A 22,920-nucleotide genomic window follows, 5' to 3' on the forward strand; every position below is an offset into this window, starting at 1 on the left:
GTGCTGAATGAGTGGGTTTTGGAGCCCAGTGTGTGTTTTTACTTGCCCACCAGGTGCAAGGTAGGATTAAAGGTAATGGCACACCAGTTATTGGCTTCATTGTTTCATTACCATCTGTCTGAATCAACTGCGACCTGCATGGGCCAGGCAGCTGTGATGGTGGCCGTGGCTACTGGCTTTACAGTGGAGGATGGATGGATGGATGGATGGATGGATATATGGATGGATGGATATATGATGGATGGAGGATGGATTGATGAATGGGCAGATGGGTGGATGGTGGATGGATGGATGGATGATGGATGATGGATGATGGATGGGTGGATGGTGGATGGATGGATGATGGATGGATGATGGATGGAGGATGGATGGATGAATGGATGAATGATGGATGGATGATGGATTGATGAATGGGCAGATGAGTGGATGGTGGATGGATGGATGATGGATGATGGATGGATGATGGATGAATAGATGGATGATGGATGGATGATGGATAAATGGATGGATGAATTGGAAGATGGATGCATAGATCATTGAATTGATGGGTAGATGAGTTTTATGATAAATAGATAAATTGGTGGATGGATAGATGGATAGGTAGATAGATAAATGGATGGATAAATTGAGGAATAGATGGATTATGCAATTTCTCCTTTCTCTGTCCCATGTCATTTTTTTCCCTGCCTCTGCAATCACCCCAGGCTCCTGACCTTACTGGACAGCTCAGTCAAGACTTCAGATGTCTCCAAGCCAACGTCAGCCCAACTGGACACGCCTGCCTCCTCCTGCTCCCAATCCGTCCCTTGTCCATCTGCTTTTCCTCTCAGATCGTCTGTCATGAGCCTCAGCCGGTGGCCAGAGCCTGGACGTCAGTGTCATTCCTGCTCCTGCCCCCAACACTGGCTCCTGCAATCTAGCCAAACACCCTTAATTTAGCTGACAGCGGTTCTCAACCTGTGGGTCGCCACTCTGGCGGGGTCGCCTAAAGCCATCAGAAAATACATAATGCATATCAGGTATTTACATTCCGAATCATAACTGTAGCAAAATTACAGTTATGAAGTGGCCACCAAAATTATTTTTTGGTTTGGGGTCACCGCAACATGAGGAACTGTATTGCAGGGGTCACGGCATTAGAAAGGTTGAGAACCACTGATTTAGCACCTAGTGTTTCATTTCACCTTTATCACCCCCGCCCCAAATTTATCATATATATATATGACTATATATATCCCATAGATGAAATATAACTTGCACAACATATCCGTTTGTGCATCCGTGGGGAAATAATTCACAGAATAAATGACCGGCCGTGGGATTGCTGAGTCCAAGAGCCTGCACGCAGGTGCGCGTGGGCAATGGTAATCAATAGACCTCGTCATGTTTCCTTTTGAGATTTAGGTTAATGAACACGCCCAATACCCAGCAGAGAGACAGACAGAAGAGGGCGGTTTCTGCAGTGTCTCCAACGCTTGGGTGTGACCGCTTCAAAGACCACTTGAAAGTTTTGGCTTTCTTTTTTTTTTTTTCCTAAGGCAAAGGGAACATTCTTGGCGTTAGAAGTTCCGGGATAAATAAAAAAAAAAAGAAGTATCTTGTTACAAAGTTGCCAAGGGTGGTGGTTGTGGTCAAGGGGAAACCCCTGGGCGCACGTCACAATGGATGCACTGACTCTCAAGACCTTGGCTTCAAGGTCAGTCCAATGAGGGGGGAATGTGGGGGGACAGGGAGCAAGGGGGTGTGTGTGGGGGGGCTGCTTCCAAGGCTCATTGGAGGAGTGCGCCCCCTGGTGGAAAGAAGTTGTTGTGAGTAATGGGTCAAGAGAGACGCCTGGATGAGTGGACAGACAGATGGGTCTATGGGTAGACGGACATATAGGTGGCTGGATAAAGGGACAGACACATGGACGGATGAGTGGACAGATGGATTCGTTAGGTTTAGGGTTAGGATTTGGGCTGAGGTCCGGATTCACATCAGGTGTTAATGTCAGGGTGGGGTTTAGGGTAAGCGCTGAGGTTCGAATTAGGATTACGAGTCCGGTGGTGGTGATGGGGGTCAGGTTGGGTCAGAGGCGAATCAAGGTCGGTTGAGGCTCCCCCCCCCCCACCCCACCGGGTGCAGAAGAAAATATTGGGCCCCTTGTCGTTAGGGAAAAAAAAAAGTGTCCAGCTGGGGTTTTGCAGGGCCCTTCAGAAAGAAGTCGGGGCCCAGGGTGCGCGCCCGCCGTTAAATCCGCCTCTGGATTTAGCATCTGCTTTCAGGATGAGGGTGAGGATGGGGGCGCAGTTGAAAGGCGGTCTTCTGTACAGGACGCTCTGCTTCCTCGTGGTCACGGTGTCTCTCTGCTGCTTCCAACCTCTCCGACTGACGTGTCAACTCTGACTTCGACACCTGATTAGGCCAGGCCCACCCAGAGGAATCTGGCTTGGCTTGAATCGACTGATTAGGGACTTGCAGCACAACTGCAAGATTCCTTGACCTCTGGCACAGACTGCCAGGAGGGATATGCCATCCTGTTCCCAGTCCCCTGTCCACTGTCCACACTCGCAATGGGTGTGATTTCTTTTTTTTTTTTTTTTTTTCCTTTTTTCTGAAGCTGGAAACAGGGAGAGACAGTCAGACAGACTCCCGCATGCACCCGACCGGGATCCACCCGGCACACCCACCAGGGGCGGTGCTCTGCCCCCCAGGGGGCGATGCTCTGCCCATCCTGGGCGTCGCCATATTGCGACCAGAGCCACTCTAGCGCCTGAGGCAGAGGCCACAGAGCCATGCCCAGCGCCCGGGCCATCTTTGCTCCAATGGAGCCTTGGCTGCGGGAGGGGAAGAGAGAGACAGAGAGGAAAGCGCGGCGGAGGGGTGGAGAAGCAAATGGGCGCTTCTCCTATGTGCCCTGGCCGGGAATCGAACCCGGGTCCTCCGCACGCTAGGCCGACGCTCTACCGCTGAGCCAACCGGCCAGGGCCGGGTGTGATTTCTTCAGGCACGCACATATCACACTAATGCCAAGGATGGTGGCCGGCTGCGGGTATTCTGATACTTTGTTTATCCGCTTCCGAGCTGAGATGAGGAGAAGTTACTTCCTTCATGAGGAGAAGTATCTCGCTCGAAACTGTAAAGAGCACATTTCTCCAACAGATTCTAAGAGATTGCACCTCTTGGGTGGAGTGAATAATAAATTTCGCGTTTCTTTATTTGCTTGGTGGATGCTTTGGAGTGTGGAGTGGGCAGGCGGGTCCAAATGGCGCAGTTCTTCCTGGAAAGGGGGCGGGGCAACAGGGGTCGTCAAACTTTTTATAAAAACCGCCCACTTTTGCAGTGCTGGTCAACCTGGTCCCTACCGTGCCACCAAACAGTGTCGCGATTGGCCCATCATGAAAGCTAGAACACCCACTAGTGGGCGGTAGGGACCAGGTCTACCAGCACTGCAAGAGTGGGCGGTTTTTATAAAAAGTTTGAAGACCCCTGCCAGGTGGGTCCAAATGGCGCAGTTCTTCCTGGAAAGGGGGCGGGGCACAAGAGCATCATCGACGTGCTGTCTTTGGCAGAAGGGTCCTAAAGAGGATGCCAAACACCCCAGTGTTCCCAGGAACAAGAGGATGAAGAGCAGCAAGGAGGGTGACCCCCACGGGAAAGCCTGCCTGCGTTCAGAGACACGTCCTGTTACCGAATGGCCAGTCAGCTGCATGAACGGCCAAGGTTTGTGACAGAGGTCCTGTTGAAAAGGACTCGAGTTTATTCGAGAGTCGGCCACCTGGGAAGATGGGGGACCCTTGTCCTCGAACAGTTGTGTTCACAGCTCACACGCCTTAGCGAGATTGTATAGGGCAGGGGTCGGGAAGCTTTTTGGCTGAGAGAGCCATGAAGGCCACATATTTTAAAATGTCCTTCCGTGAGAGCCGTACGACGACCCGTGGACGTGACGCATTATCCAGTAAAAATGTGATGTTGTCCCGGAGGACAGCTGTGATTGGCTCCAGCCACCCGCAACCGTGAACATGAGCGGTAGAAAATGAATGGATTATAATACATGAGAACAGTTTATATTTTTAACATTATTATTATTTTTTTAATTAAAGATTTGTCAGCGAGCCAGAGGCAGCCATCCAAAGAGCCACATCTGGCTCACGAGCCATAGGTTCCCGACCCCTGATCTAGGGAATTGGGAGAATCTGGGAACTTCTATGGCAGTGGTTCTCAACCTTTCTAATGCCGTGACCCCGCAATACAGTTTCTCATGTTGCGGTGACCCCAAACCAAAAAATAATAATTTTGGTGGCTACTTCATCACTGTAATTTGGCTACAGTTATGATTCGGAATGTAAATACCTGATATACATTATGTATTTCCTCCTGGCCTTGGAACGGGGCCTGAAGTTCACAAGCGACTCATAAACTAGAGTCACTATTCTGCTGAGACAGGTGTTCGCGCATTCCTGCGGTGAGGTTGTCTGCCGTGGACCAGCACGGCTCCAAAGAACGATGTGGAATTAAGGAAACAACACTTGTCAAAACAAAAACCATGGGACCGGGAGGACTCTTCAAACTGCCTGGCAGTATCCCTGTGCCTCATAGCCCCAGTTCGCTTTATTATGTAGCCATATGCAAATTAAGGACCCTGATACAAAGTTGCACATCCAAGGCTAAGACAGGAACTCTCCCAAGGCATAAGCAGTATACATTAGTGAAATCTACCAACATCGGAAAACAAAGAGTCAGAGGAAGGGCATGTATATTGCTCCCGGCAACCCAAGGAAGCAAGTGGAGTGGGTGCAAATACTCAGCATCACAGCCAATATGGAGATGGAGGAGAGAGAACTTAGCCTTTTGCTAAGCTTCGAATCTATAATGACTTTTTGCCATTTATGGTCCGCAACAGTTGTCCTCCTGGCTCCGTGTGTGAACAGCAAAATGGCAGAGCCTCGGCGTGGTGGGAGAGAGTGGAGAGGCGTGCGGCAAAGTCGGATAGTTCTTGCCTACGTTCCTCTTTCTCACTCTGATGCCATCTTACCCCTGTGCCTCCATGGGAGGTCTGAGATTCATTGCTACCATGACCATTCCTTATTCCGGGAGGGGAACAGGTCGTTCAACTGTAACAAGATCTTGGCCAGCGTAGGATTGGTTACACACTTTTTTTTTTTTTCTTTAAGTGAGAGGAGGGGAGATAGTGAGGCAGACTTTTGCATGCTGCCTGTCCCCCAGCACCGGGATCCACCTGGCAATCCTGTCTGGGGCTAATGCTTGGTGTACCAAGCTACTTTTAGTGCCTGAGGCTGTTGTGCTCCAATAGAGCTGTCCTCAGCGCCCAGGGCCACCCTCAAACCAATTGAGCCACTGGCTGCAGGAAGGGAAGAGGAAGAGAAGGTGGAGATGGAAAGGAGGGAGAAGCAGATGGTCACTTCTCCTGTGTGCCCTGACGAGGAATCCAACCCAGTACATCCATATGCCGGACCGACAGCTCCACCCACTGAGCCACTGGTCAGGGTGGGTATATACGTTTGATTGGTTACAGAATACAGAACTTGGGTTACTCAAGAAATAACATGAAATCGTAGTTACAGTGAGAGGAACTAGCTGGACGTAATATTTCGTAAGGTTAATGTGAGTAGGTTTACAGACATTCTATTATATAGAAGCTCATTTTAATCATGCGTTCTTATTTTAATTCTATTGCCTGGCCAGTCAGACGAATACCGGTAATATAGCATGTTTTATTCCCTGCACGGAGGTCCCCATTCCTGCGGGCCTGTCTCCTCTGTCCCCGATGCAGGTAAGGCTCACAGTTGGCTCTGTGAACAGTGTGTGAATGGGACTACAGGGGAGCACTTGAGGCAGAAAACCCAGAAATCAGCCAGGCGCCCCTTTCTGTTTGAGATGCCACTTGACTTCGGGGTCCCCCGTCTGAGGCGAATGCATGAGCACCCCGTGTTGAACAACGGAGTGGTCCTTGTTCTTCTTTTCCAACCTTACGCTTTCAGTCTGGGGACTCATGTGACGTATAGCGTCTGGAATAATGTGGGAGCTTAGCAAAGTGTAATTTGCTCATTTGTAATTCAGTTTTGCCATCATATAAGAATAGATTAGGCCCTGGCCGGTTGGCTCAGCGGTAGAGCGTCGGCCTGGCGTGCGGGGGACCCGGGTTTGATTCCTGGCCAGGGCACACAGGAGAAGCGCCCATTTGCTTCTCCAACCCCCTCCTCCTTCCTCTCTGTCTCTCTTCCCCTCCCGCAGCCGAGGCTCCATTGGAGCAAAGATGGCCCGTGCGCTGGGGATGGCTCCTTGGCCTCTGCCCCAGGCGCTAGAGTGACTCTGGTACCGGCAGAGCGACGCCCCGGAGGGGCAGAGCATCGCCCCCTCGTGGTCAGAGCATCGCCCCTGGTGGGCATGCCGGGTGGATCCCGGTCGGGCGCATGCGGGAGTCTGTCTCACTGTCTCTTCCCGTTTCCAGCTTCAGGAAAAAAAAAAAGAAAAAGAATAGATTAGTATAGGCCCAGCCTCTGGTGGCGCAGTGGATAAAGCGTGGACCTGGAATGCTGAGGTTGCCGGTTCGAAACCCTGGGCTTACCCGGTCAAGGCACATATGGGAGTGGATGCTTCCTGCTCCTCCCCCCTTCTCGCTCTCCTGTCTCTCTCTCTCCTCTCTAAAATGAATAAATAAAATCTTTTAAAAAAGACTATATTATTATATAGGAGTATACTATATAAATATATAGAATTGCAATAATCGCATATAGAAGTCATATAATTTTTAGGTGTTATTAAAAGTCAGTGGTAGCTGGGATATGACATTCTAAAAATTGTAGCAAATTAAAATAGCATACATTTATATTGCATTATGCAGTTACACATAAGAATAGAACATAACCCGGAGGGAGGGGTCTAATCTAGACGAGGAAGACACAAAATGAGTAATTGAATAGTTAATAAATGCTTGATGAGATAAGTAACCTCTCATTAAAGTCTATAGCTATAGAAGGACGTGTAATGTATAATGAATCAACATAGCATAACAAGTGAAATCGGCGAGAAATGCATGCTTGGATAGTAAGTAATTTATAGTTAAATTCTATAGCTATATCGATATACACTTAGTGTCTAATCAATATTTAGATATATAGCTATATCAATATACACTTAGTATCTAATGAATATTTAGATAATAAGTAACTTATAACTAAAGCCTGTTGGGACTTGATGATATATGTGACTAGGGGATTATTCTAATAATTTGGCCGGAAACACCAGGCCCGGTTCCTGCGTGACTTCAAGGCGAGGAGAGGACCCCACGGTGCGCCCACAGGTCAGGCCTCTGGCAGGTTACAGCGTGGGGGGCGGGGCGGACTCGCGCACGCGCAGTCCAGAGACGGTGAACGCCGACCCGCCTCCACCACGGGATCCCGGAAGTCCCGCCCCAGGGGCGGGGCCAGGGTCGGGAGGAACAACCTGGAGCCGCCGCGCGGCCGCTTCCGCCGGCCCGAGCGCCGGAAACGGAAGTGCGTCACAGGGGCGGGCCACGCGACGAGGCTCGTCGCGTCCGGGGCTCTTCCGGTGAACGGCGGGCGGCGGCGGCGGCGGCGGCGACGGTGTTGGGCGGGCGTCGGGGGACCCGGGGGCCCGGGGGTTGAGGTAGCGCGGGGCACGGGTTTTGGAGGGGGGTCTTTGGGGACGGGTCAGCGTTCTGCGGGAGGTTCGGGGGCCGGCCCGACCGGGGCGCCCGGGAGGGGGGGGTCTGCGAGGCCGCGCCACGGGGCGGGCGGGGGCGTCCGGGTCGGTGGTTCGGGTTCGGGACCGCGTTCGGGTTCTGGAGGCTCAGGAGGTCCCGCGGGGCGGGCGGGCGGACGGGCGGGTTGGGGTCGGTGCAGGACGCCGAGGACCAGCGGCGGCGGCCTACGGGAGGGGGCGGGGGCGTCCGGGTCGGTGGTTCGGGTTCGGGACCGCGTTCGGGTTCTGGAGGCTCAGGAGGTCCCGCGGGGCGGGCGGGCGGACGGGCGGGTTGGGGTCGGTGCAGGACGCCGAGGACCAGCGGCGGCGGCCTACGGGAGGGGGCGGGGGCGTCCGGGTCGGTGGTTCGGGTTCGGGTCCGCGCTCGGGTTCTGGAGGCTCAGGAGGTCCCGTGGGCCGGACGGGCGGGTTGGGGTCGGTGCAGGACGCCGAGGACCAGCGGCGGCCTACGGGAGGGGGCGGAGGCGTCCGGGTCGGTGGTTCGGGTTCGGGTTCGGGTCCGCGCTCGGGTTCTGGAGGCTCAGGAGGTCCCGTGGGCCGGGCGGGCGGGTTGGGGTCGGTGCAGGACGCAGAGGACCAGCGGCGGCCTACGGGGGGGTGGGTGGTCGGCGGTTGCCATGGAGACCGAGGCACGCGGAGGGCGGGGGGCCCGCGGATCGCGGCCCGGGGGAGCTGCGGCCGCAGCAGGTTACGGGGTAGCCGGGGCCCGTGTGTGTGTGTGTGTGTTGGGGGTGGAAGGGGAAGCAGCGGGGAGCAGCAGGGCGGCCCCCCGGGGCTGCTGCAGGGACGAGGGGACGCGCCCGGGCCTGGGCGCGCCAAGGGCACTCCAGGGGGCGGGGACCCGGGGCGAGGCTGCTTTGTCGGCCTGGCGGTGGGAGGGGGTCTCCTGGGGGGCAAGTTCAGGGGCCCCTCAGCCCAGGCCTGAACCCCCACACGTGCAGGGGGCGCTGGCAGCCGGCTCAGGCCGGTGACTCCTGCAACCGGCTCAGACCCGCCTCCTTTGGGGGCCCTGCCTCCCTGTCTCCCTGTCTGGCTGCGCCCCAGGGCTTGCGCCTCCGGAACTGCCCCGGCCGGGCTGGCGGGCAGGTCCCCCCCCTGCAGGGTCTGGGTGTCCAGAGTCCGGCTCCCGGCCGCAGCCCGGCTTTCTCTTAACACTGGTCAGACCTGTAGGGGTGACTTGCCTCCGAGAAGTGGGGGGAAGGAAACGGTGGCCGAGCGTTTGCAGTCCCAAGCCGGGGAGGGAGTCCGGCTTTCAGCTCTAACCCGGGCAGAGAGAGGGGTCGCTTTATCAGTGCCCGTCTCGTCTGAGCAAACACCAGGCCGCCTCCTTCTAGGCCCTCAGCTCCCAGGCGCCGGGAGCTCAGCTGTGCACCTTCCCCCCAGCGGGCTGCCTGCACCCCCTGCTGCTCCGAGGGTGGGGGGCTGGCCCTGGGACAGCGGCCCCCGGGGCCTGGCTGCGGGTCAGCCCCAGCAGACGTCTGGACGCTGAGCTGTTCTGAAAAGATTTCACTCATCCGGTTCTTTTTCCCTTTAGTGTAACCTGATGATTTGGAAACACCCGCCATCTTAGGGCTTCTATCGAGGTCAGTGAGTGCCCCGTGGCGGGAGGAGGCAGAGCGGCAGCCCCGGTTCCTCCCTCCCGGCCTGGGGAGCTGACCGCCGCGTCTGTTTCAGGCCCCAGGTCCCGGCTATGGCCGCGGCTACCATCGTGCACGACACGTCGGAGGCGGTGGAGCTGTGCCCGCCGCACGGCCTCTACCTGAAGCCCATCACCAAGATGACCATCAGCGTGGCCCTGCCGCAGCTGAAGCAGCCGGGGAAGTCCATCTCCAACTGGGAGGTGATGGAGCGGCTCAAGAGCATGGTGCACCACCACCAGTTCTCCACGCTGCGCATCTCCAAGAGCACCATGGACTTCATCCGCTTCGAGGGCGAGGTGGAGAACAAGAGCCTGGTCAAGTCCTTCCTGGCCTGCCTGGACGGCAAGACCATCAAGCTCAGCGGCTTCTCCGACATCCTCAAGGTGCGGGCCGCCGAGTTCAAGATCGACTTCCCCACCCGCCACGACTGGGACTCCTTCTTCCGCGACGCCAAGGACATGAACGAGACCCTGCCGGGCGAGCGGCCGGACACCATCCACCTGGAGGGGTTGCCCTGCAAGTGGTTCGCCCTGAAGGAGTCGGGCTCCGAGAAGCCCAGCGAGGACATCCTGGTCCGGGTCTTCGAGAAGTTCGGGGAGATCCGCAACGTCGACATCCCCATGCTGGACCCCTACCGGGAGGAGATGACCGGCCGCAACTTCCACACCTTCAGCTTCGGGGGCCACCTCAACTTTGAGGCCTACGTCCAGTACCGGGAGTACGCGGGCTTCATCCAGGCCATGAGCGCCCTGCGCGGGATGAAGCTCATGTACAAAGGGGAGGACGGCAAGGCCGTGGCCTGCAACATCAAGGTGAGAGGTCAGGGGGGTGCACTGTCCTGCTCGGAGTAGGGGTGACATGGCAATGGCTCGGAGCAGGAGTGACTTCGCAACGGCTCAGAGTAGGGCTGAAATCACCGGCTCGGAGTAGGGGTGACATCGCAAAGGCTCGGAGTAGGGGGTGACATCGCAATAGCTCGGAGCAGGGGTGACATCGCAGCGGCTCGGAGTAGGGGGTGACATCATAACAGCTCAAAGTAGGAGTGACATCATAATGGCTCAGAGTAGGGGGTGACATCGCAGCGGTTCCAAGTAGGGGTGACATCGCAACAGCTTGGAGCAGGGATGACATTGCAGCAGCTCGGAGTAGGGGGGTGACATCATAATAGCTCGGAATAGGGGTGACATAGCAGCAGTTCTGAGTAGGGGTGACATCGTAACAGCTCGAAGTAGGGGTGACATTGTAACAGCTCGGAGTAGGGGGTGACATAGCAGCAGTTCTGAGTAGGGGTGACATCGCAACAGCTTGGAGTAGGGGTGACATCGCAACAGCTCGGATTGGGGGAGATCGCAGCAGCTCGGAGTAGGGGTGACATTGCAACAGCTCGGAGTAGGGGTGACGTAATGGCTCGGAGCAGGGGGGTGACATCGCAACGGCTCGGAGTAGGGGTGACGTCACAATGGCTCAGAGTAGGGGTGACATTATAACAGCTCGTAGTAGGGGTGACATCGCAACAGCTTGGTGACATTATAACAGCTCGTAGTAGGGGTGACATCGCAACAGCTTGGTGACATTATAACAGCTCGTAGTAGGGGTGACATCGCAACAGCTTGGTGACATTATAACAGCTCGTAGTAGGGGTGACATCGCAACAGCTTGGAGTAGGGGTGACATCGCAACAGCTTGGAGCAGGGGTGACATCGCAATGGCTCGTAGTAGGGGGGTGACATCGCAACGGCTCGGAGCAGGGGTGACATCACAACGGCTCGGAGCAGGGGGGTGACATGGCAACGGCTCCGAGTAGGGGTGACATTGTAACAGCTTAGAGTAGGGGTGACATTATAACAGCTCGGAGTAGGGGTGACATCGCAGCGGCTCAGAGCAGGGGTGACATCACAAAGACTCAGAGTAGGGGTGACATCCCAGTGGCTCGGAGTAGGGGTGACATCGCAACAGCTTTGTGATCTCTAGAATGTCAGGTGCAGAGACGGACGAGTAGCCCCCACTGGGGATTTTGCAGAATCCATGTCTAGCACAGCGAGGACAGCCAGGCATCGAACGTAGTCACGGGTGAGGTCGTCTGAAAGAGCCAGTGATTCTCTGTGTCGACCCTGCCCTCTGCAGCGACAAGGACACCTGCCCGGTGCAGGAGTCGGGCATTGGAGGCTGTGAGACAGACAGCTTGCACCCCGTCAGCAGGGCACAGGCCCTGTGGCAGTGGGTCGTGGGTACAGTCAGGGCGGTGGGGCCCCCAGGAGCAGAAGGGGAAACGGCCTCATAAAAGGGCATCTTTCTCCTGACCTGTGGTGGGGCAGTGGATCAAGCATCGACCTGGAACACAGGTCACCGGTGCAAAACCCTGGGCTTACCCGGTCAAGGCACATATGGGAGTAGACGTTTCCTGTTTCTCCCCTCTTTTCTCTCCCTCCCTCTCTCTCTCTCTCTCTCTCCCTCCCTCTCTCCCTCCCTCCCTCTCTCTCTCCCTCCCTCCTTCCCCCCCTCTCCTCTAAAATGAATAAATAAATTTTTTAAAAGGGCATCTCTCTTCTTTTTAGCAAGTGGCGAAGGCAGGTAGGTGTCTCCGGGCGAGTCTGCCCTCCCTGGTTGAATCGGCACTTTGTCGGTCCAGGCGCGGGGTGGGTCAGTCTGAAGCGGAAACTGGATCTGTCATTCCGGCCCGCGTCCTGGGTTCGGCCCGCTCCCGAGTGGAGAGCCCCCTGTAGCTCTCATCGCAGGGAGGATCCGATTCCCAGTGCGGGCGGCACGCCACCTGGGCCGTGTTGCTCTCGGCTAGAGAACGGGGCTGTCGGTCTCGACTGGGCTCTCTCTTCTCCCGAAGGTCTCCTTCGACTCGACCAAACACCTGAGCGACGCCTCCATCAAGAAGCGGCAGCTGGAGAGGCAGAAGCTGCAGGAGCTGGAGCAGCAGCGCGAGGAGCAGAAGCGGCGAGAGAAGGAGGCGGAGGAGCGGCAGCGGGCGGAGGAGAGGTGGGCCTGTGCTCTCGGGGCCTGGGGCCGTGCCTGACGCGGTGTGCGTGCGTGTGCACCGTGTCCCTGTCTGTCCACCGGTGTGCTGGTGTGCATGCATGTGCACCGTGTCCGTCTGTCCACCGGTGTGCTGGTGTGCATGCGTGTGCACTGTGTCCCTGTCTGTCCACCGGTGTGCTGGTGTGCATGCGTGTGCACCGTGTCCCTGTCTGTCCACTGGTGTGCTGGTGTGCATGTGTGTGCCCATGCATCGTTGTGCAAGTGCATCCCCGTGTCCATGTGCGTGTATCTGTGTGCATACGTGTGTGTTGTGTGTGCACCCATGTACACGCAGCTGCATGCGTGTGCTCACGTGCTCTGGCTCCTGGGGACTCGGCACAAAGCGCGTGTGGACCCGGTCCCGCCCCAGACTGGGTCCCACGAGACACGGCCGCGTGGGTCCCGGAAGCGCCCCTGCCCTCGGGAGCGCGGCACTCGCTCATCCCCGTGGCCCCTGCCCAACCCGGGGAGGGGGCGTCCTGGCGGCCGTGTGTCCTGTGTTTGAAGCTGCGTTCACAGAACGGGCGAGGGACGGAGTGTGACACAAACCACGTCCCATCGAGAGGCCTTGACCCTCACTGCCTCTGTCCTTCCCTGCCCTTTGCACGTCCCGAGGGAGCTGCGGCCACGACTCCCACTCCTGTACCGTCGACCCCCTCGTAACAGGAGAGAGCGTCGCTGACAGCACTTCCTCCACGTGGGGGACGGCGTTCTGCACGACCCTGCCCTTGTCCGTGTCCAGCGTGTCCTTGTGTGTGGAGCGGCTCGCTCTGTTCCGTCTCGGACACGGGGTCTGCCTGGACTGTTCCTGACCAGTGTTTCTGTGCACCTCGCTGCAGCTGACCGCTGTCCGCTGTGGGTCCTTGTTTCCCTGGCCAGTTAGGCAGCTGGGAACGTGCGTCTGCCCTGAGCTGTCCCCATCTGTGCCTCGGAGCCCTGGTCCCAGCCGGAGCGTCCCGACCACGGTGTTGTCCCTGAGTGACCCCACGCCGTGCTCCCGCGGGTGGGGACGGGCAGCCGCCTCGGTGCTGCGTCCGGAGGCTGGGGACAGGCTGTACCCAGAGTAGAACGTCCCCTCTCTCGGGCACAGCCAGGGAAAGCTGTGGCAGGAAGCTTATTGGAGGGGACTCATCCTTCAGTGGGAAGAGCCCCCAGGCCCTGTCTGGAGCCGGCTTGTCCCCATGGGTCACGCGTGACCCCCAGACGGCTGTCCGCCTCCCGGGTTACCCCAGTGTTTGAGAAAGCACTTGTGGGGGCCGTTTAAGAAGCCATTTCCTTGGTCTCCACAGGAGGTCGAGCAGGTCAGGAAGTGGGAGGCGTCGTGACCCAAGAGGACAGGGGTGCAGCAGGGCTGAGGGTGGTTCTAGGCAGCGGGGCGGTGGCAGGAAGGGGCCCTGTGACCCGAGGTGCCAGCCAGGGGGGTGCAGGGCTCAGGCTCAGGGCTGCGGTCGTGCCAGGCTGGCCCTCGCCCTGTCTGGGCTGGACGGAGCTGCAGGCCGGACCCTGGACGCCTCCGCGCCTGCTCTGCATCCGCCCGGACACAGATGAGCGCCCGAGTGGGTGGTTCAGCTTGAACGAGGGACAGAGTGCAGCTGCGGCCGTCAGGGCCCTGGACAGGCCCCGCGTGGGCTTGAGCTGGTTGTGTTCAGAGTGACCGCCACTCACAGGCGACCTGAGGCTTCGATGACCCGCGGCCCTGGCAGGGTGGACCCCGGGGGTGGCAGGAAGTGTGGTGCGCGGCCCGTGGCTCTCTGCCCGCTCCCGGTCCCAGGGCAGTTCTGGCCCGGCTCCCTCACCCCACGCGCTGTTCCCTTCGTGGTGTCTTTCTGAGTCCCCCCATCTCTCGTCCTGCCCAAGCGCCTCTGCCTTTGTCATCGTGTCCCTCGCTTGTGTGGATAATCCTGAAGCCCAGGAGCAGGGGAGGGCGCTGCGTACACACACACACACACACACACACACACACACACATGCCCACAGGTATGCCAGACTTCCCCCGCGGTCCTACCCGGCCCTGGTCGCATCTGTGTAGTCATTTTAACGCTCCCCCCAAAAAACTCCATACGAGCGAAGTTGTTCGGGTGTGTGGTGGGTTTATCTAGAGTCTCCGTCTCCACGTAGCGTCTCCGTAGCCTCCCAGGATTTCCGTGGATGTGGGTGCTCTTGGCCGCACGCTTGCGGACACACCTCAGAGCGAGCTGTTCTCGGCTCTGTCAGAGTGGGTTTGCATATTCCGGAATTTCATACAAAAGAGGTGGTTCAGACGGGACTCTGTGTGCTCTTCCCCTGGTGGGATGCTTCCAGAATCTTCCAGGTGGCTGCACACCGTCGGTTTCTGTCCTCTGGGCTCCATGGTTCTCCAGGGGCTCCAGCGTCACCCAGAGCCCCGAGGACGGGGACTGTCCACACTGGGAACTGCTCCTGCATTCACCCGGTGTTCTGGGCGCCTGTGCCTGTGCCCTGTGCCCTCCAGCTGGTGCTGGTCTTGCCTATTCAGAATGACACTCTGACACGGTCGAGTCTGTTGTTTCTTGTCTGCAGGGTTTCGGGTTTGGGGTCACACAGAGTATGACCGTCCCTGGAGAGACAGTGACCCCCTTGCCCCTCGCTGGGTGTGTCTGCTGCTGCGTGCGTTCCTTGACGCAACTGAATGGGTTTGGGGATGGGGAGTGGGCGGGGTTAATCTAACACACTTTCCCACGATCCCCCCTCCCTGCCCGGTTGAGACGCCCCCTCACCTCCGCCCCCTCCCCTCCGAGTGGGGGCCGCGCAAGCCCGCTGCCCGGGTCTCCCCCCTGACGGCCGCGGTGTCCGCACAGGAGGCAGAAGGAGCTGGAGGAGCTGGAGAGGGAGCGCAAGCGGGAGGAGAAGCTGCGCAGGAGGGAGCAGAAGCAGCGGGACCGCGAGCAGCGCCGCAGCCGCAAGAAGCTGGAGAAGCTGCAGGCGGAGGAGCAGAGGAGGCTGCAGGAGAAGATCCGGCTGGAGGAGCGGAAGCTGCTGCTGGCCCAGCGCAACCTGCAGTCCATCCGCCTGGTCGCCGAGCTCCTGAGCCGCGCCAAGGTACCCCGCCCGCCGGGCTGTCTGCGGAGGGCGCGCCTCCTGCTGCCGCGCGCGCGGGGCCACGCCCCAGCCCAGCGCCTGGGCTGCTTACAGCCGCCGCCAGGAGGAGCCGCTTCCCGGGGAGGGGGACCCGCCCCCCGGTGTCGTTCTGGATGACACACCTGGGAGGTGGTCGAGCTTTGAGTCAGACTGCCCTGTGTTCGGGCCGCCCGGTCCTGACCAGGTGGCCTTGGGGTGCAGGGCTGCGAGTCACGTTCCCCTGGAGACAGGGAGTGGCATGGCTCCCAGTCACCTGGTCCCACGCTTCCTCCTGCCAGGGATGTGCTGGCCGGGCCTGGTCAGGTCGTCATTGGCCTCGCCCTGGCCCCTGTGGGCCAGCAGCCCAGGACGAGACTCCGCGGGCTCAGCCCGGTGCCTGGGAACCCCGGGTGTGCCGCACAGCCCGGCGGGCCGTGTCCCTGCTCCGCAGACAGACTTTGCTCAGGCGGCCGCATGCCCTGTGCCGTCCCCCCACGGGGCGACCCCATAACCTGTTGTCTAATTACAGTGTTGATAAGGCCCCGGGAAGGACAATGGCGGCGTGCTGAGACACGTGGCAGCTGAGTTCTTATTTCATGGTGAATATTGAAGACACTGACCCAGGCTAGGCCCAGCACGTCCCGTGGCCGCTGTGGGGCCTGTGTCTGTGTCGTCATCTCAGCTCCCTGTTGTGGGGATCACGGTGGGGCCCGGGCCGCACCCGACCTGCCCGCCCCAGGGCTGCGCCCCGTAGCTTCGCTGTGGGGTGTGCACCTTGCTCGGCGGACGCATGACCGCCGGGCGTGGCAGGGAGGGCGCGGTCCTGCGCCCTAGGCCACGGGGCGCCTGAGTGCGCGGTGCCAGCCCAAGTGCTTGGCGCCCAGAGCCCCTCCCCTGAGCTGCGCTCTGTCCCCCGCAGGCTGCGAAGGTGCAGGAGCAGGAGCAGAAGGAGCAGGCGCTGCGGCTGCAGCAGCTGGAGGAGCGGCGGAGGCTGCAGGAGGCGGAGCTGCGGCGCGTGGAGGAGGAGAAGGAGCGCGCACTCGGGCTGCAGCGCAAGGAGCGGCAGCTGCGCCAGCGCCTGCTCAGCATCCTGCTGAGCAAGAAGGCGGACGACCCGCAGGCACAGGACGAGCTGGGCGCGGCACACGCGGACCTGCTGCAGCCCGTGCTGGACATCCTGCAGACCGTGTCGGCCAGCTGCGTGGGAGTGGCCTCCCCGCACCTGCTCGGGGGTCCGCCGCCCGCCGGCGCCCCGAAGGAGAGCCCGCCGCGCCCAGAGACCGAGTCCGCGCCCGGAAACATGAATGGGAACGTGGCGGAGGACGCCGAGGGCCCGGACCAGCAGCCTTTCTGCCCGGCGGCCACTGCCGCTGCCGCCTCCGCCGACGACGACACCTCACTGGACAAGCGGTGCCCGGCCGTCCTGTCCTGCATCCCCGACAACAACCAGCAGCCCAAGGGCGCCCCCGCCGCCTGTGAGCAGAGCGCGCCCCGCAAGGACACCCATTCCGAGCAAGACAAGTGCAACCGCGAGCCCAGTCGCGGCCGGGCCAGCGCGGAGCGCGGCGGCAGCGCGGACCGACCCCAGCGCGAGCGCAGCCGGACGCGGCGCACGGGCAGCCGCGAGGACCGGAGGCCACGGAAGGAGCGCCGCTCCCACAAGAAACGCTCGCACAAGGACGACAGCCCGCGCCGGCGCAGCGCAAGCCCGGCCCACGCCCGGGCACGGCGCTCCCACAGTCGGGACCGCTCGGGGCACCGGGAAAGGAGCCGGGAGCACGGGGGCGGCTCGAGCAGGAAGCGCAGCCGCCACCGCCGCAGCCAGCGCTCGCGCTCGGGCTCCCCGGGCCGGCACCGCAGCAGCTGGGACAGGTAATGCCGGCTGCGGCCTGCCCCCGCCCCCGCCCCGCCCGGGGAGATCGGCCTGTGGAGCGTTCTGACCTCGCTGTCCCGGAAGCGTGCACCCACGAGCCTCAAGTTCTTGATAATCAGAGCCGGGCTGCCCCGAGATCCCTCCGAGCCGCCGGCACGCGCCCCCAGATTCTGTCTCACCCGCTGACCGAGAGCTGTCCTCTGGCCATCATCCTCTCCACCCGCAGGCACGGCGAGGTGGACACTCTCAGTGTGGCTCACCCCGCCCCACGCGCGCTGGCGGCCCAGCAGATGCCCTGCAGGCCTCTGGGGATCAACGCGGGGACCCCGCCCGTGCCCCCCACAAGACGTGGGAGGCACAGCCGTGTCCTGCTGGGTTTTTGTTTATTGCGTTTTCTGTTTTGTTTCTTGTCATTTTAACTGCTCGGGAGGCAGAAACTCGGACGCCAAAAGAGCCAAGTGACCTGCGTAGGGAGAGGAAGTCCCGGCCGGAGAAGAGGGTACCTGCCACCCCGAGTCTCCAATGTGCCGGCCTTTCAACGTTTTGGGGGGGCTGGAGGCTCCCCAACCTCAGCAGCGTTCACTCTTGACACAGTCAAGTCATGAATCCTGGAAAAGGATGGTTCAAAGCTTTGGTTTCCAGTCGAGGTTAGCGTGTGTGGTTTTCTTTTTAAAAGCTGTTTTGCTAAATTATTTTTACTCGGAATGTTTCCAGCAAGCAGATCCTGAGGCTGCGAGCACGCTCGGTTTTATAATCAGCTGCTTCTCCGTGCGACGCGCAGACAGACTTCACAATCCCTGTAACGTTTGCGTGAGGAAAAGATGCTGTTGATTCCAGTTTGCCTTTTTATGGTGAAATAAAAATCTTTTTTCCAATGAGATGGTTATCTTGGTGTAGTTTCCTTGTTTATTTGAAATTTCTGTTGGACTCTGGTTGAGCTGAGCCTAGGTGAGTGTATGTGAAACACAGAGGACACTTGCTTTTCCTGAAACGGCTCATTTGCAGTGAAGCAATTTTTAATGGTTCTGTTACCAGAGAACCAGGGGAATCCATGGTCCTCGGAGGTGCTTGACTTTACTTCCTGGAGCCCGGGGCCCGGGATCACCTAGGAGGGGACTCAGAGGGTGGGGAGGGGGTAAGATCGTGACATCAGGTTTCCCCTGAGTAGCGTTTCAGACTTCTCGGAGCTGCGTCTCAGGAGGGCGGGGGCGGAGGGAGCACGGGGTTCCCAGCTCTGCACGCGGGCGTGGGTGGCAAATGCGGAGTTAGATCCCCGTCCTTGAGCTGAGAACTCTGGCGTGAGAAATTGATTTAGAACGTCACAGGGGTAGAGAGAAGCGGGCTGTGCGTGTGAGTGTGTGTGTGTGTGTGTGTGTGTGTGTGAGAGAGAGAGAGAGAGAGACGGGGAAGGGGGCATTATAGGTCCTTTGTCTTACAGGCTTCTACCTGTTGAACAAAGCTGGGGATTTTAGGGAGCCGTCTCCCTGTCTGTTTCCGGGGAGGATCTCACTAGAATATCTCAGCTCGCAGGGTGTCTCCTTACAGGGCTGTGCTCTCCGCGGATGGGTTGGCATTAGGGCGGGGACCCGGGGGGGCGGGGCCGGGGGACGGAGGTCACTGGTCATGGCCAGCCGGGACATTCCCTCTGCTTTTGCTGCTTGTCTGGGCCTGTAGCCAAGGACACACAACTGAGGCCTAGAGGTCGTCTCTGGTTTGACCAAACGTCTTGTCTCTCTGGTCAGCGGAGACCGGAGCTTCGTTCTTAAAAATAATTTGATGCTGATGAGAACCTCGTTGTCCTGAGGGCTTCATGCTTAAGAGCAGGGGGTCCCCAAACTTTTTACACAGGGGGCCAGTTCACTGTCCCTCAGGCCGTTGGAGGGCCGGACTATATAAAAAAAATCCAACTATGAACAAATCCCTATGCACACTGCACGTATCTTATTTTAAAGTAAAAAAAACAGAACGGGAACAAATACCATATTTAAAATAAAGAACAAGTCCACTGAAATCAACAAACTGACCAGTATTTCAATAAGAACTATGGGCCTGCTTTTGGCTAATGAGATGGTCAATGTGCTCCTCTCACTGACCACCAATGAAAGAGGTGCCCCTTCCGGAAGTGCGGCGGGGGCCGGATAAATGGCCTCAGGGGCCCGCATGTGGCCCGCGGGCTGTAGTTTGGGGACCCCTGCTTAAGAGGGTGGCCAGGCTACAGGAGTCCTGAGCGGTCATTGTCCAGGGCTCCCTCGTTCCTCCTCTTGAAAGAGGTCTAAGCCACATGACCACTGCTGTGACAGGCCAGGGCAGCCTCCCTGTGGGGGAGGGGGGGGTCATATGGTCCTAGCCTGTCATACTTGTTTCTCTGCTTCTGCCAGTTGCTAAGCCTCCGCTTGGAGGTTTCGCCCTGGGGACATTCTGCGCCCAGCCCGGCCCTGCTCGGGCCACTGCCTGCACCTGCCTCCTCCGTCCAGTGTCCTCAGAAGCGGGACAGAACTGGGCTGTCACGGCCGGCCCCCCACCGGCGTCTCTCGGAGTGAGTTCCCTGTGGGGGTGGGGACCCCGGGACGCACAGGCCGGTGAGTTAGGAGACAGAGAGCGCCAGGCAGTGAATTTGGAAGAAACTTCCAGGGAGGTCATTGGAGGCTCGTTCCATGTCATTGGTCCTGTGCTCTCCCATATACATTGCTTTTTTTCTTTAGAAAACACCTTCACTGGGGAGTTTACGCTCTTCTGCAAGGGCTGAAGGTGTATAGTTAAAACCTGCATCTCTCTCTATTAAATTTCTATGACCCTAAAAACTTTTTTATTTTTTTTAAAAAATAAAGGCATTTAAACAAACAGCCTTATTGACATATAATTCACTTACGAAAACATCCACCCATTTAAAGAGGACCATTCACCATTTTTTTTCCCCCTCTAACCCAGGGGTCCCCAAACTACGGCCCGCGGGCCACATGCGGGCCCCTGAGGCCGTTTATCCGGCCCCCGCCGCACTTCCGGAAGAGGCACCTCTTTCATTGGTGGTCAGTGAGAGGACCACATTGACCATCTCATTAGCCAAAAGCAGGTCCATAGTGCCCATTGAAATACTGGTCAGTTTATTGATTTAAATTGACTTGTTCTTTATTTTAAATATTGTATTTGTTCCCGTTTTGTTTTTTTTACTTTAAAATAAGATATGTGCAGTGTGCACAGGGATTTGTTCATAGTTTTTTTATAGTCCGGCCCTCCAACGGTCTGAGGAACAGTGAACTGGCCCCCTGTGTAAAAAGTTTGGGGACCCCTGATCTAACCCATTTTAGAGTTTCATACCCCTTCCCACAATCTAAACGGAGGACGTTTTTTTTGTTTGTTTTTTTTTTTTTTTTTTTGTCTCCCCCGCCAAAGAATCCTACAACCGTTTTTCAAGAACTCTGGTGCCCGATCCACTCTTTCCCGTCTTAAACCTGGGCCGCTGTGCATTCTCTGCTGCCACAACGGGATCTTTCCTCTCTCCTTGTCTTCTGAGACGCTGCCTCTGGCAGGGGGAGTCCACGCACCGACCTTGAATTTCACGCATCAGGCTCTGGGGCGTCCAGACTGTTTGTTCTCAACACCCAATCTCATTACCGATGAAGTCATCGCCTTAAAAGTAGATTTCGCGGATATCCTGCTGCTCATGGGGCCGGGGGGGTGGGGAGGTGGGGTGGGATTTGGCCGTCTTAAGAAAAGCTGCTTACAGTTTAATCAAGGAACTGTGATCCATGGCCGGTCACTCTGTCCCAGCTGTAAGAAAGAGGGTCCCAGACGGTCCTTCTCGCTCGAATCTGCAGGTTATGACCCCTGTCCCCTATGAGCCCATGTTCCTGGGTCCCACGTGGAACATATCACCCCCCCCCCCAGCAACAAAGCAAACATGACCCCTCGCCGAGAGGGGTTTGGCCTCACCCTTTGCCCCCAAACAAGTGACACGTCGTCCCCAGATACAGGGCAGAGAGGAGGGGTGGGGAGGATACTGACCCTCAGCTGCTCGGGTCCAGGGTGGGGAGAGCCAGCGTCCCCCTCTGGGCTTTGTCTGTGTGAGGCTGGGGCCGTAGGAAACCGTGGGAGAGAGATGGGCACCTCCCAGGTGGGACCTCGGCTCGGGGCGAAGAGAAGGCCGGAGATGCCAAACTGACATCGGGTTCATGGGACACTAACCAAGTGTGGGAGGAACCACAAGCCAGACGGGTAATTAAACATCGTTCACAGACACCTACCCAACATCCAGTCCTCGTCCTGCCGACTCTCAGACCTAGGAAGAATAAGAGGCCTCATTTCTTTTTGTGTGTGTGTATTTTTCTGAAGTCAGAAGTAGGGAGGCAGACAGACAGACTCCCGCATGTGCCTGACCAGGATCCACCCGGCATGCCCACCAGGGGGCGATGCTCGGCCCATCTGGGGCGTTGCTCTGTTGCTCAGCAACCCAGCTCTTCCCAGCACCTGAGGCAGAGGCCACAGAGCCATCCTCAGCACCCGGGCCAACTTTACTCCAATGGAGCCTTGGCTGTGGGAGGGGAAGAGAGAGACAGAGAGGAAGGAGAGGGGGAGGGGTGGAGAAGCAGATGGGTGCTTCTCCTATGTGCCCTGGCCGGGAATCGAACCCGGGACTTCCACATGCCTGGTCAACGCTCTACCACTGAGGTAGCTGGCCAGGGCAAGAGGCCTCATTTTTATTCTACACACACATTTTCACAATTCACAGGAAGCCTGTAAGGTCGCCGGGAACTACCGGTTTGTTCCTCGAGACAGACGCAGGAATGGAGAGTGTTCACACGTATCGGCAGTGACCTCACGGGGAAACTTGCGTCCCGGAAAGTGGACGGAACGGGTCTGCACATTCAAGGGCGTGTCGATCAAAACAACAGGTGGAAATGGCCAGAGAACCTGACACACTGGTTGAAAGGCCCTACGGAAGTCCGCAAACAGGGAACGCCATTCTGGAAAAGAGTCATAAATAGCAGCAGGGACCATAGCGTCTAGAACAGGGGTCGGGAACCTATGGCTCGCGAGCCAGATGTGGCTCCTTGGATGGCTGCCTCTGGCTCGCAGACCAATCTTTAATAAAAAAAATAATAACATTAAAAGTATAAAACATTCTCAGGTATTACAATCCATTCATTTCCTCCCGCTCATGTTCATGGTTGCGGGTGGCTGGAGCCAATCACAGCTGTCCTCCGGGTCAACACCACATTTTTATTGGATAATGCATCACGTCCACGGGTCGTCGTATGGCTCTCACGGAATGACATTTTAAAATATGTGGCGTTCATGGCTCTCTCAGCCAAAAAGCTTCCCGACCCCTGGTCTAAGGGGACTTGTTGAGGACGGTGCTAAGGACGGTTATGTGGACATGGCCCGGAGTAACAGAGGGACAGACAGCGCTGAATACAGAACCCATGGTGGGGTGTGGGCGCATACGAGCCTTTGGGAAATAGAAAAGGATGTTCAGGCCAGAGGACAAAAGCCTGAATGGGTCACAGGCTGTTGGGACACCCGATTTTCCCATATGGATGAGGTTGACTTAGATTAGTTTTAGAAAATAACGAAATCCAGGCG

The 22,920-nt window shown here is 57.9% G+C and overlaps 2 protein-coding genes across 2 annotated transcripts; one reads left to right on the forward strand and one right to left on the reverse strand.

The window, feature by feature from the left end:
* Positions 1-7,320: 7,320 nt before the first annotated feature.
* On the reverse strand, positions 7,321-9,290 carry LOC136386014 (uncharacterized). Its single transcript, XM_066357328.1, has 3 exons — positions 9,040-9,290; positions 7,895-8,611; positions 7,321-7,660 (listed from the first exon to the last, which is right to left on the reverse strand). Exons 1-3 carry the CDS (start codon positions 9,288-9,290, stop codon positions 7,321-7,323), a joined length of 1,308 nt encoding a protein of 435 aa, XP_066213425.1.
* On the forward strand, positions 7,521-17,482 carry LOC136385731 (A-kinase anchor protein 17A-like). Its single transcript, XM_066356909.1, has 6 exons — positions 7,521-7,629; positions 9,260-9,308; positions 9,407-10,177; positions 12,205-12,353; positions 15,209-15,449; positions 16,387-17,482. Exons 3-6 carry the CDS (start codon positions 9,416-9,418, stop codon positions 17,341-17,343), a joined length of 2,109 nt encoding a protein of 702 aa, XP_066213006.1. The 5' UTR covers positions 7,521-7,629; positions 9,260-9,308; positions 9,407-9,415; the 3' UTR covers positions 17,344-17,482.
* The last annotated feature ends 5,438 nt before the right edge of the window (positions 17,483-22,920 follow it).

The sequence above is a fragment of the Saccopteryx leptura genome, chromosome X (assembly GCF_036850995.1).
Source record: "Saccopteryx leptura isolate mSacLep1 chromosome X, mSacLep1_pri_phased_curated, whole genome shotgun sequence".
In the NCBI taxonomy this organism is placed as follows: domain Eukaryota; kingdom Metazoa; phylum Chordata; class Mammalia; order Chiroptera; family Emballonuridae; genus Saccopteryx; species Saccopteryx leptura.

Coding starts and splice junctions, on each gene's coding strand:
- LOC136386014 (XM_066357328.1), bottom strand. CDS start 9,290: ATGGCGGGTGTTTCCAAATCATCAGGTTACACTAAAGGGAAAAAGAAC. Junction 8,612..9,039: donor CTAGAAGGAGGCGGCCTGGT/GTTTGCTCAGAC, acceptor CTTGCCCCCCAG/GAGACCCCCTCCCACCGCCA. Junction 7,661..7,894: donor GGACGCCCCCGCCCCCTCCC/GTAGGCCGCCGC, acceptor CCGTCCCCAAAG/ACCCCCCTCCAAAACCCGTG.
- LOC136385731 (XM_066356909.1), top strand. CDS start 9,416: ATGGCCGCGGCTACCATCGTGCACGACACGTCGGAGGCGGTGGAGCTG. Junction 10,178..12,204: donor CCGTGGCCTGCAACATCAAG/GTGAGAGGTCAG, acceptor CTTCTCCCGAAG/GTCTCCTTCGACTCGACCAA. Junction 12,354..15,208: donor CGGCAGCGGGCGGAGGAGAG/GTGGGCCTGTGC, acceptor GTGTCCGCACAG/GAGGCAGAAGGAGCTGGAGG.